The following is a 12,790-nucleotide window of genomic DNA, read 5'->3' as shown; positions in this document are numbered from 1 at the left end:
TATGCAAATGACATGTCGTCAGCTTGTGACTGCAACTTGTTCCTGTTTGCGGACGACTCAGCCCTGCTGGTCTCTGACAAGAACAAGTTACAGGTTGAAAAAACCCTCAGCTCGGAACTAGGCAAAATCTGCATATGGCTCGCTGATAACAAACTATCATTACACATGGGCAAAACAGAGTCCATTCTCTTCGGTTCAAATAACAAACTCAGCAAGACCGACGGCTTCTCAGTTACAGTGGGTGACAATATTGTCACAAGGAAAGATGAAATTACCTACCTGGGTTCCATCCTAGAGGCTAATCTTTCCTGTGACAAAATGGCATCCAATGTAATAAAAAAAGTCAACCAACGAACTCTATTCTTGTACCGGATCTCCTCTCTGGTAAACAAGAATACCCTGAAGACTCTGGCAGGAGCACTCATTCAAGGGTACTACGACTATGCTTGCACCTCATGGTACCAAAGCACCTCAAAGGCACTAAAAACCAAATTACAAACATCTCAAAACAAACTAGTCAGACTACTGCTTGACCTGACTCCTAGAACCCACCTCACCCCTGCCGACTTTGCCAACCTAGGATGGCTTAGAGTAGACGACAGAGTACAGCAACTTGCAATGGGCCTGGTCTACAAGTTACACTACACGACCAAGGTACCCATGTACATGTCAAAATACTTCCCAAAGGTCAGTGAATACCACGATCACAACACCAGAGGCAGCTCCACAAATCATGTTAAACCCAGATTCGGCTCAAACAAGGGACTAAACACGTTTCGCAATTATGCCACATCAATGTGGAACGCCCTACCCAAAGCTGTAAAGGAATGTGAATCACTACCCACTTTCAAAAACACTCTCAAAGAACACCTACGGGAGACTGCAATTCGAAACTGGCCCCTACAAAAGTTCCTAACCCAGTTGTACAGTAAAGACCAAGTATGGCGTTGTCAGTATTCCAGTGTACAGTGTGTGTCCCCCCTACCCAACCCCCCCCCCCCCCCACCTCCAATGTACAGAACCCCACCCACCCAACCCCACCCCACCTACCCAACCTCCTCCAATGTACAGTTTCTATGTCAAATGTATATACACTCTTTTTCTGGACACTTTTTGTATCACAAACAGTATACTGTATTTGCAAATCTGGTATGTCATAAATGTATAGATGTAGCAGTACTGTCTATCTGTATGTCGTGTGTGTCATATGATGAATTGAAAATGGGGGACCCTGATGTAAACAAGACGAAAGTCTTTCTCTGGTCTGCATCCCCTTAACAATTGTATGTATTGAGCTGTACTGTACTGTACTGTACCCATTCTGCAATCTGTTAATAAACTTTTCAATCAATCAATCAACCGTTTCCCAGACAATAAAATATAGTGTACAATCCATAAATATCATTATTTAGTCTATAGCTATAAATCAGTTTCAGACTAATTGCAAAAGTGGAAATGACAAATGGGCCCTTTAAAATAATAAAGAGAAACGTATGAATGCATGATTTACAAGCATAGTCATTGATACAAAATATTTGCCCGCCCCCCGCTCCATCTGCTCCGAATGAGTGAGCAATTACTTATGAGCACCGAGACTCGAGAAGAATTTGAACAAGGTAATATATATAGTTATAGTTATTATTAGTACCTTGTTATTTATTACCTTAGTTATCTCTCTCTCTCTCTGATCTGCAGAACAACGCGCTTTCTCAACAGCGCTTGCTAGTCAAAGGGCCATAGGCTACGCGAAGGCTGAGCGCCGAGAGTAGGCGGTGTCGGTCACACACAGGTCACTATATCAACCGGCTGGCTTCCTACGGCTACTGTACTTCCTTATTATTCTCACTGTGTATCTGTTTTACCCCTAAAAGCACAGACCTCCTACTAGTACAGACTATTAAATACAGAATGTCAACGACACTGGAGAAATTATAGAAAACAGCTGGTAAGTAGTGACGCATTCCTGTATTATAATTGCTAAAGTAACGCGTAATAAATAGTTCAATGGATGTTGGAAGAATGTAGCGCATAACTACAGTGCAGTCAGCAAAGCCTTCAATCATGGCTGTAGACAAGTGGAGGCTATGTCAGTTAATTTTGTGTATGTGTTGCAGATTTTATACGGGCAGAACATGCATTTGAACACTTTCATTGCGGGTTTTTATGTCCAATGATGTGCCAGTATGATGGATGAAACTGAATTGATCAATTATCTACTCATGTGAAATCCTGATCAATTATATCTGTTCGTGTGAAATAGATTTGTACTGGGCATGTTTCGGGGGAAAATGTATGTTTCTTTTATTGGTCATATGTAACACAAGGGTACTATGACGTTTCAAGTTTCGTTTTATTTGTCACATAAGGTACATGTACCTTAGTGAAATGCTTGGTTCTGTATGACCCTCCTGACATTGTCATACAGTAAAAGAATAAAGACCAAACACTACAAATATGCAATATACAAAACTAAATGAATGAATGTGTTGGACGAGAGAACAGGTCAGCTCAGCAGTAGGAGCACTAGTCATAAAGGTATACTAAAGTATAAAAGTAAACAATCATGGAATAACGTTTAAGAGATGATGTATACAGTATGAGTCATCTCTTTGTACTGTATGACACAAGTGTTAAGATATATGGGAGAATGAGATGGTGAGAGACAGGCCGGTGTTCCAATCTGGGTTGATGTTTAGGGTTATAACTTATAATCCTGTATAATGTAGCCTATATGAGTTACCATGTCGTCCAGGAGTGTTGACTTGATACTCTTTTGACAGTGTACTTTCCAACTTTAGGCAAAAGGTTTTCCAGAAGGCTATCGCAGCCTAAACACATAATCTTCGTCATAGCCTTGTTTTAAACTGGCCTTCAAAGGTCTATTTTTGAGTGATACCTAGGGTTGGCTACCGAACTCTGTACTTTTAAGGGTGCCGACCGAATTACATCAGTACTATCTAGTTAACATGATATTTAAACATTTAACAAAAGTTTGGACTTATTTTTTTACAACTGAAATAAATTAGTTGTTCTTCCAGAGAGAGTTAAGTACCGAAAAAGGTTGATTGATTGATTGAATTGATTGATTGATTGAAAAGTTTATTAACAGATTGCAGAATGGATACAGTACAGTACAGCTCAATACATACAATTGTTAAGAGGATGCAGACCTGAGAAAGACTTTCGTCTTGTTTCCATCAGGGTCCCCCATTTTCAATTCATCATGACACACACGACAAACAGATAGACAGTACTGCTACATCTATACATTTATGACATACCAGATTTTCAAATACAGTACTGTTTGTGATACTAAAAAGGGGGGGGGCACTGTACATTGGAATACTGACAAAGCCATGCTTGGTCTTTATTGTACAACTGGGTTAGGACATTTGTAGGGGCCAGTTTCGAATTGCAGTCTCCCGTAGGTGTTCTTTGAGAGTGTTTTTGAAGGTGGGTAGTGATTCACATTCCTTTACAGCTTTGGGTAGGGCGTTCCACATTGATGTGGCATAATTGCGAAACGTGTTTAGTCCCTTGTTTGAGCCGAATCTGGGTTTTACATGATTTGTGGAGCTCCCTCTGGTGTTGTGATCGTGGTATTCACTGACCTTTGGGAAGTATTTTGACATGTACATGGGTATGGGTACCTTGGTCGTGTAGTGTATCTTGTAGACCAGGCCCATTGCAAGTCGCTGTACTCTGTCGTCTACTCTAAGCCATCCTAGGTTGGCAAAGTGTGCAGGGGTGAGGTGGGTTCTAGGAGTAGTCTAGTTTGTTTTGAGATGTTTGTAATTTGGTTTTTAGTGCCTTTGAGGTGCTTTGGTACCATGAGGTGCAAGCATAGTCGTAGTACCCTTGAATGAGTGCTCCTGCCAGAGTCTTCAGGGTATTCTTGTTTACCAGAGAGGAGATCCGGTACAAGAATCGAGTTCGTTGGTTGACTTTTTTTATTACATTGGATGCCATTTTGTCACAGGAAAGATTAGCCTCTAGGATGGAACCCAGGTAGGTAATTTCATCTTTCCTTGTGACAATATTGTCACCCACTGTAACTGAGAAGCCGTCGGTCTTGCTGAGTTTGTTATTATTGTGTACCGATACAGAATTCCAGGAAATGGTACCAGTATCGGTTCAAATGTGAACGGTACCCAACCCTTGTGATATCTTAAAGGAACATGCCAACATTTGGGGAAATTAGCTTACCGTCTTCTCCAGAGAGGGACAAGAAGATAGATACCAGTTTCCTCTCTGTGCATTCAGTAGAAAGCTATCTGGCTGCATGTTAGCCTAGCTTAGCACAATGAATGGAAGCAGACATGACCGGTTACTAGGCTAGGCATTGTCCAACTAACACCTCTCCCGAAGGCTAACCAGTCCAACCAAAGCACCTCAAAGGCGCTAAAAACAAGATTACAAACATCACAAAACAAACTGGTCAGACTACTGCTTGACCTTACTCCTAGAACCCACCTCACCCCTGCCCACTTTGACAACCTAGGATGGCTTAGAGTAGACGACAGAGTACAGCAACTTGCAATGGGCTGGTCTACAAGATACACTACACCACTAAGGTACCCATGTACATGTCAAAATACTTCCCAAAGGTCAGTGAATATCACGACCACAACACCAGAGGGAGCTCCACAAATCATGTTAAACCCAGATTCGGCTCAAACAAGGGACTAAACACGTTTAGCAATTATGCTACATCAATGTGGAACGCCCTACCCACAGCTGTAAAGGAATATGAATCACTACCCACCTTCAAAACCACTCTCAAAGAGCACCTATGGGAGACTGCAATTCGAAACTGGCCCCTGTAAATGTCCAAACCCAACCCCCTCCAATGTACAGTTTCCCCCCACCCCGCCTACCCAACCCCCCACCCCATCCACCCAACCAGCTCCAATGTACAGTTTCCCCCACCTACCCAACCCCCCCCCCCCTCCCCACCTACACAACCTCCTCCAATGTACAGTTTCTTCCCCCTCAAATACTCTCTTTTTAGACTCTTTTTGTACTCTGTAGATCTGGTATGTCATAAATGTATAGATGTAGCAGTACTGTCTATCTGTATGTCATGTATGTCACGTATGTCATATATGTTATGATGAATTGAAAATGGGGGACCCTGATGTAAACAAGACAAAAGTCTTTCGCTGGTCTGCATCCCCTTAACAATTGTGTGTATTGAGCTGTACTGTATTGTACCCATTCTGCAATCTGTTAATACAATTTTCAATCAATCAAAGACTTGTCGTGATCCCTTCAGGTTTCCCGTCGCACCGCAACCTGTTCCTGGACTTTCCGCAGGACTGCATCGAGTAGAAGAGTCTCGATGGAGACCAGAGTGGAGGGGAAGGAGAGGTTCTTCCTTGTGACGCGAGGCAAGGAGAGGAAGGGCTTCGCGAAGGGATGCATTGGCCGCGTGGAGGCGGAGCCGCGGCACGGCGAGCTGGTGGGCCTGCTGTACAGCACCACCGGCGGCAACCTGGGCGTCCCCAAGAACGGAGGCGTGGTGAAGAAGGAGGACACGTACCCCCTCACCCGGCACCAGGCCCAGCTGCTGCTCTTCGTGGCGCCCCCCAGCAAGCGGCTGGAGCTGCTGTGTAACCCGCAGCTGTTCTCCGCCATCTGCCAGCTGTCCCAGGATGACCTGGTGGTGGTGAGGCACAAGAAGGGCTACATGCCGGGCCTGGTCAAGAACCTGATGCAGGTCGGCAAGAAGGAGAGCCAGGGGGACCTGCTGATGCTCGGCTTCGAGGTGGAGTTTGTGGTGAGTGGAGAGAGTTACGCAAGTGTCTGGGTTCAGCCGTGACGGATGACAGCCCGAGGGGAACGTTATTGTTAAAGGCTCCGGGGAAGGGCTGGCCCACATGGAGGAACGTGATATTATGGATAAGGAATGCTCGCACACTTTCACGTATTCAAAACCACATGTTGGATCATCCAATTGGTTGAATTTCATTAAGATAAGATAAGATAAGATATTCTTTTATTGATCCCCTTGGGGAAATTCAGGGAATTTCATTGAACTGCATGGCTCGAGACCAACACTCTCTTCTAATGATATTCCCTTATTTGTGAGATTTTTTTTTTTTTTTTTTTTAATCTTTCTTCCCCTCCTTTTTCCCGATTTTTCTCCCATCCCACCCTTCCTGGTTGTTGCATACTTTCCCCTACTGTTGGTCCGGGAGACCGGAGACTGTCACATGCTTTCCTCCGACGCATGTGCAGCCTGGGGCAGGCCAACCTGGCCGCGCAGGTTCTCACCGGGGAGAGTGTAGCGTGTGGGAGGCCACACTATCTCTCCTCAGATCCAACCCTCGCTGAGCAGGCGCCCCGACCGAACTGTAGGGGTCGCTGTCCACAACGCCCAGGACCCACCCTTCAGCTTCCCACCCCCTGATACAGCCAATTGTATCAGCGTGAGAGGACAGCCAAGCTGATAGCAACGCCGGGAGCTGGATTCGAACAGGCGAATCCTAGTGTCTCCCGGTGTTGGTGACGAACGTAATCTCCGTGCGCCACCTGCCCCCCCCTATGAGAAATCTTAATGAATATGCGCTGCTCGTTATCATTGTTAGACATGACAGAATTGTGTTACCATATCACATACTATGTATCATCATTTCATCACAATACGATATGCCAATATTGAATTATTGCCCCAACCTAGTTAAAGGTTCGAGGTTATTGTCAGGTGCTTTGAAACACGAAACACGTCAAAATGCTTAGAGACGAGCTACAGTTCTGCCATCACTTCACAACAGCAGTGGAACCCCAGACATAAAGGCAGCAGAACATACAACGGCAAGACAGTCTGTGTTTAAAGTGCAGGAGTAGTTCGTCTTATGATGACAGTGTCTGATAACGTCACAAAGCCACAGCCATGCCTGTCATGTTTCTGAGAACTTAACCCCTTGTTCTCAGTGGATCAAGAAACAGGTAAGAATGTCTGGGTCCTGTGATTTGCCCCAAACCATCAAATCATCATCTTCCCAAAGGTTATTTGTAAACATAGTACACAATGTATATTCTATCTATACAAACTATAAATATAAACTATAACTATAAACTAGATAAGCTATAAATAAACTATAAACTAAAACTATAAACTAAAACTATAGACTAAACATAATACACAACATATATTATAATTATACAAACTATGCTATGCTAACTGCATAAATAGGTATAAACTATAGACTATAAACTAAACTATAGACTAAACATAATACACAACGTATATTCTATCTATACAAACGTACACAATGCAAGGTATATGTTAGGAGCAGTGCGTGTAATAAGTGTGCTTGTGTGGTGTGTAAGTCACTAAGGTGCTTTTGTGTGTACGGTTGTGTGATGATTCTACATCCAGTATTTCTGGTTGGTGAAACGGACATTGTTTTTCCTTTTGTTCCAGGACTCTGATCATAGTTTGTCCTCCAGGAAGCCGGCTCCTCTTCCCCTGTTTAACGCTGCAGACATCATCCAGGTGGTCCCATCTGTCACCCACTTCTCCGGGTCCCACTGGAAGGATGGCCACTCCAGGGGTCAGTACCAAAGGCTAATATTAGTGGTTGTGAGGTGGGCCGTGACCCATCGTCCTTGTAAACAAATATTTTCTCTAATGACCAGCCTTGTTAAAGGGAAGGTCCAGGACTTTTACAAGCTTGGCCTGTTGACCTCCTGAAAGAAGTCTTTTGTTTCTGGAAAAAATTATCTGCTTCCTTTTATCATTTGCTAGCAATTATGCTCTCAGTGGCCACTTTATTAGGTACAGGTGAACACACAAAACACACTCAGAGTTGAGTGTGGTCACTTTATTAGGTACAAGTGAACACACAAATCACACTCAGGGCGGGATCCACAAAGAATGGATTGCACGGTGCTAATTGCACCCTTACTTACAATTCATTATGAATTGAAAATGGGGGACCCTGATGTAAACAAGACGAAAGTCTTTCTCTGGTCTGCATCCCCTTGTTTGTATTGAGCCGTACTGTATTGTACCCATTCTGCAATCTGTTAATAAAGTTTTCAATCAATCAATCAATCACCTGCACGGTTGAGTGTGGTCACTTTATTAGGTAAAAGTTAACACACAAAAGTACAAAACACACTCAGAGTTGAGTGTGGTCACTTTATTATGTAAACGTGAACACACAAAACACACTCAGAGTTGAGTGTGGTCACTTTAGTATGTAAAAGTGAACACACAAAACACACTCAGAGTTGAGTGTGGTCACTTTATTATGTAAAAGTGAACACACAAAACACACTCAGAGTTGAGTGTGGTCACTTTATTATGTAAAAGTGAACACACAAAACACACTCAGAGTTGAGTGTGGTCACTTTATTATGTAAAAGTGAACACACAAAACACACTCAGAGTTGAGTGCGGTCACTTTATTATGTAAAAGTCAACACACAAAACACACTCAGAGTTGAGTGTGGTCACTTTATTATGTACAGGTGAACACACAAAACACACTCAGAGTTGAGTGTGGTCACTTTATTATGTAAAAGTGAACACACAAAACACACTCAGAGTTGAGTGTGGTCACTTTATTATGTACAGGTGAACACACAAAACACACTCAGAGTTGAGTGTGGTCACTTTATTATGTAAAAGTAAACACACAAAACACACTCAGAGTTGAGTGTGGCCACGTTGTTAGGTGTACAGGTACAGGTGTGGTAAATGGCCACTGTGTATAAATGCAAGTCAATGGCGTATGAAGCCATTTCTCTCAACCAAGAAGATTCAGATTCAGATACAGATTATTTCATTGTCACAGCTTTTTTATATGTGTCAAGCACCTGTGACTGCAGGTAGATGAAGTGGACCTCGTGCAGGACTGGAAAAACCGGCTCCAGGTGCTCTGGAATGAGGAGAACCATCACATGGTCTGACATCAGTGTACATTGTGTACTGGTTAGCTGTCATGCATACCTCATAATGAAGATAGAGCCGTGGTGTGCTTACCTGAGGTCAGTCTTATGACACGTCATGTGACGAGCCGAGGAAATGAGTCAGGAGATGTTTTAAGATTAAGATTAAGGGCGGTTAGGTGGCGTAGCGGAGATTGCGTTCGTCACCAACCCCGGAGCTGTGAGCTGGATTCGCCTGTTCGAATCCAGCTCACAGCTCCGGGGTTGTCACCAGCTTGGCTGGCCGTTCACACTAATACAATTGGCTGTATTAGAGGGTGGGAGAAGCTGGCGGGGTGGGTCCGGGTCGTTGTAAATAGCGACTCCTACAGTTCGGTCGGGGCGCCTGCTCAGCGCGGATAGGACCTGAGTGGGATAGTGTGATCCTTCCACACGCTACGCCCTCTCAGGGAGGATCCGCGCTGCCAGGTGAAAAGAAGCGGTTGATTGGCTGGACGTGTGTCGGAGGAAGCACGTGATAGCCTCCACTCTCCCAGATGATCTGACTGTGGGGGGTAAGTGCGCAGCAACCAGGAAGGGGATTGGGAATTGGCATACGACTAACATTGGGATGGGAGAAAATCGGAGGAAAATGGAGCGGGAAAAAGATTAAAAAAAAAATAAATAAAAAAAAAAGATTAAACTGGACTTTTGAAGAAGTCTTCATTCATTGCACACATTGCAGCATCATCATCTTGCAGCGACACACACATGCGATAGGCTCTGCGCTTGACCCATCCCATCGTCCAAGAGCAGCCGGGAGCAGGCGTGGGCTGCAGCGTGGGATGCGATCTGTTCTGCATGTTTTTCCATTGGGTTTATCTCTTTTTCTGGAGGGGAAACCCTTGTGAGAAGATGCAAACTCCACACAGAAAGGCCCGGGAGATACCCCACCTGGGTACCTGGCAACCTGGTCCCCAAGCGGGAATCGAACCCAGGACCACTACACCACCGTGCCGCCATCTTAACCGTGAAAGTACCCCCCCCCCCCTCCTCTCCTCCTCTCCAGGTCTCAACAGAAAGGCTGTCTCGCGTATCAACTCCATGCCGAGTCTGGGGTCCCGTGGGCAACAGGCGGGGGAGGCCCTCGCAGACCCCAGTATCTCTCCCACCCAGGTCCCCCTGGAGCCGGGCTCCCCGGTGGAGGTGACGTCTAACACGGGGGTCACGGTGTACGGTGTGATCCGGTGGATGGGGGTTCCGGCAGGAAAGACAAGTGAATGGGCAGGGATTGAACTGGTGAGTGACTATTAGAATATTGTTTCATTTTGCCGTTTGCAAAGAAAAGAACATTAAGATGAGAAGAAAAGAACGTTCAGATAAGGAGAAAAGATTACCGTCACAGAAGGCCCCAAACAAAGCGGGGACAAATAGATTTTTTTAAAGTCATACAACCAGCAATCACTGCGGCAAGAAGACAAGCATTCAGTGCCAGAACACACTCTGATAAGACATGAGGAATAGTGGTATGTATGTGAAAAAGCGATAAGAATATGAAAGGTGTGTAGGGCGGCTAGGTGGTGTAGTGGTCTAAGGCACTCGCCACCAGTGTGGAGACGCTAGGATTCGCGTGTTCGAATCCAGCTCTCCACATTGTTTTTCAGTTTGGCTGGTCGTCCGCAGTAATACACATTGGCCGTATTACGGGGAGGGAAAAACTGAAGGGTGGGGATCGAACGTTGTGAACAAGCGACTCCTACAAGTCGGTTGGTGCGCCTGCGCAGTAGAATCAGGAAGTGTCGGGGGCAGCGTGAGCCTCCCACGCGTTACTCCTCGAACACTGAGAGATCGAGCTGCGCAGGTGAAAAGATGCGACTGCTGTTACCTCAAGTACCGGAGGGGACTTGTGCTATGTATGACTTAGTCCTCACTGCAGCCGGCTTGTGGGAGGCAAGAAACAGCGTTCGTGACAGGGGAGGGTTGAATTGGATGATACGAAATTGGGATGGGAGAAAAATATAGAAAATGGGAGAAAAAGTGGATCAAAAAAAAAAAGAATATGAAAGGTGTCTGTGTGTGGGGGGGGGGAGTGTAGTAGAGCTTTCCAATATGTTGTCTTATCCGTTGTCTTCTCCGTTGTCCGTCTTCTCGTCTCCAGGATCACGAGGTGAACGGCTGCTCTGACGGGGAGTATGGAGGCCAGAGGTACTTCACCTGCAGAGGGGGTCAGGCTCTGTTTGTGCCTGTTGCCAAGTGCAGCCCTGACAGCAGGTTCCACTCTCCCCCCTCTCAGGAAGAAACCCTCAATCCATCAGGACTTCACCCAGGTGAGACCTTTCACACACACACGCACACACACACACGAATTGGATGCCATTTTGTCACAGGAAAGATTAGCCTCTAGGATGGAACCCAGGTAGGTAATTTCATCTTTCCTTGTGATAATATTGTCACCCACTGTAACCGAGAAGCCGTCGGTCTTGCTGAGTTTGTTATTTGAACCGAAGAGAATGGACTCTGTTTTGCCCATGTGTAATGATAGTTTGTTGTCGGCGAGCCATATGCAGATTTTGCCTAGTTCCGAGCTGAGGGCTTTTTCAACCTGTAACTTGTTCTTGTCAGAGACCAGCAGGGTTGAGTCGTCCGCAAACAGGAACAAGTTGCAGTCACAAGCTGACGACATGTCATTTGCATAAATTAGGAATAGTAGCGGTCCTAGTATGCTTCCTTGTGGAACACCACAGCTCACTGTGAGGGGGGGGGATAGGGTACCGTTTACTTCCACCATCTGTTCCCTCCCCTCCAGGTAGGATTGTATCCAGCTCACTGATAAACTATCAAAACCAATTGCTTTTAGCTTGTCAATCAGAATGGTGTGATTGACAGTGTCGAAGGCCTTTTGTAGGTCCAGCATGACCATGCCGCAGTATTTGCCCGCGTCCACCTCTTGTTTGATGTGGTCGTTCCCTCTCAGGGAGGATCCGCGCTGCCAGGTGAAAAGAAGCGGTTGATTGGCTGGACGTGTGTCGGAGGAAGCACGTGATAGCCTCCACTCTCCCAGATGATCTGACTGTGGGGGGTAAGTGCGCAGCGACCAGGAAGGGATTGGGAATTGGCATACGACTAACATTGGGATGGGAGAAAATCGGAGGAAAATGGAGGGGGAAAAAGATCAACAAAAAAATAAAAATGATTAAGATTAAGATTAAACTGGACTTTTGAAGAAGTCTTCATTCATTGCACACATTGCAGCATCGTCATCATGCAGCGACACACACATGCGATAGGCTCTGCGCTTGACCCATCCCATCGTCCAAGAGCAGCCGGGCTGTGGCGTGGGCTGCGGCGTGGGCTGCGGCGTGGGACGCGATCTGTTCTGCATGTTTTTCCATTGGGTTTATCTCTTTTTCTGGAGGGGAAACCCTTGTGAGAAGATGCAAACTCCACACAGAAAGGCCCGGGAGATACCCCACCTGGGTACCTGGCAACCTGGTCCCCAAGCGGGAATCGAACCCAGGACCACTACACCACCGTGCCGCCATCTTAACGGTGAAAGTACCCTCCTCTCCTCCTCTCCAGGTCTCAACAGAAAGGCCGTCTCGCATATCAACTCCATGCCGAGTCTGGGGTCCCGTGGGCAACAGGCGGGGGAGGCCCTCGCAGACCCCAGTATCTCTCCCACCCAGGTCCCCCTGGAGCCGGGCTCCCCGGTGGAGGTGACGTCTAACACGGGGGTCACGGTGTACGGTGTGATCCGGTGGATGGGGGTTCCGGCAGGAAAGACAAGTGAATGGGCAGGGATTGAACTGGTGAGTGACTATTAGAATATTGTTTCATTTTGCCGTTTGCAAAGAAAAGAACATTAAGATGAGAAGAAAAGAACGTTCAGATAAGGAGAAAAGATTACCGT

At 45.8% G+C, this 12,790-nt stretch overlaps 1 protein-coding gene across 1 annotated transcript in view; it reads left to right on the top strand.

Moving 5' to 3' along the window:
* Positions 1-1,818: 1,818 nt before the first annotated feature.
* The window catches only part of cyld2 (cylindromatosis (turban tumor syndrome) 2), a 31,947-nt gene continuing 20,975 nt past the window's right edge, over positions 1,819-12,790 (top strand). The window contains exons 1-6 of the mRNA XM_084316468.1: positions 1,819-1,945; positions 5,276-5,779; positions 7,430-7,559; positions 9,950-10,179; positions 11,039-11,207; positions 12,460-12,689. Coding sequence (XP_084172594.1) covers positions 5,342-5,779; positions 7,430-7,559; positions 9,950-10,179; positions 11,039-11,207; positions 12,460-12,689 — 1,197 coding nt within the window. The 5' untranslated portion in view covers positions 1,819-1,945; positions 5,276-5,341. The remainder of the gene's footprint in view (positions 1,946-5,275; positions 5,780-7,429; positions 7,560-9,949; positions 10,180-11,038; positions 11,208-12,459; positions 12,690-12,790) is intronic.

This window comes from Notolepis coatsorum (assembly GCF_963971535.1).
Source record: "Notolepis coatsorum genome assembly, chromosome: 6".
In the NCBI taxonomy this organism is placed as follows: Eukaryota; Metazoa; Chordata; class Actinopteri; order Aulopiformes; family Paralepididae; genus Notolepis; species Notolepis coatsorum.
The sequence above is the reverse complement of the archived record's forward strand: the minus strand, read 5'-3'. Positions and strand labels throughout refer to the sequence as shown.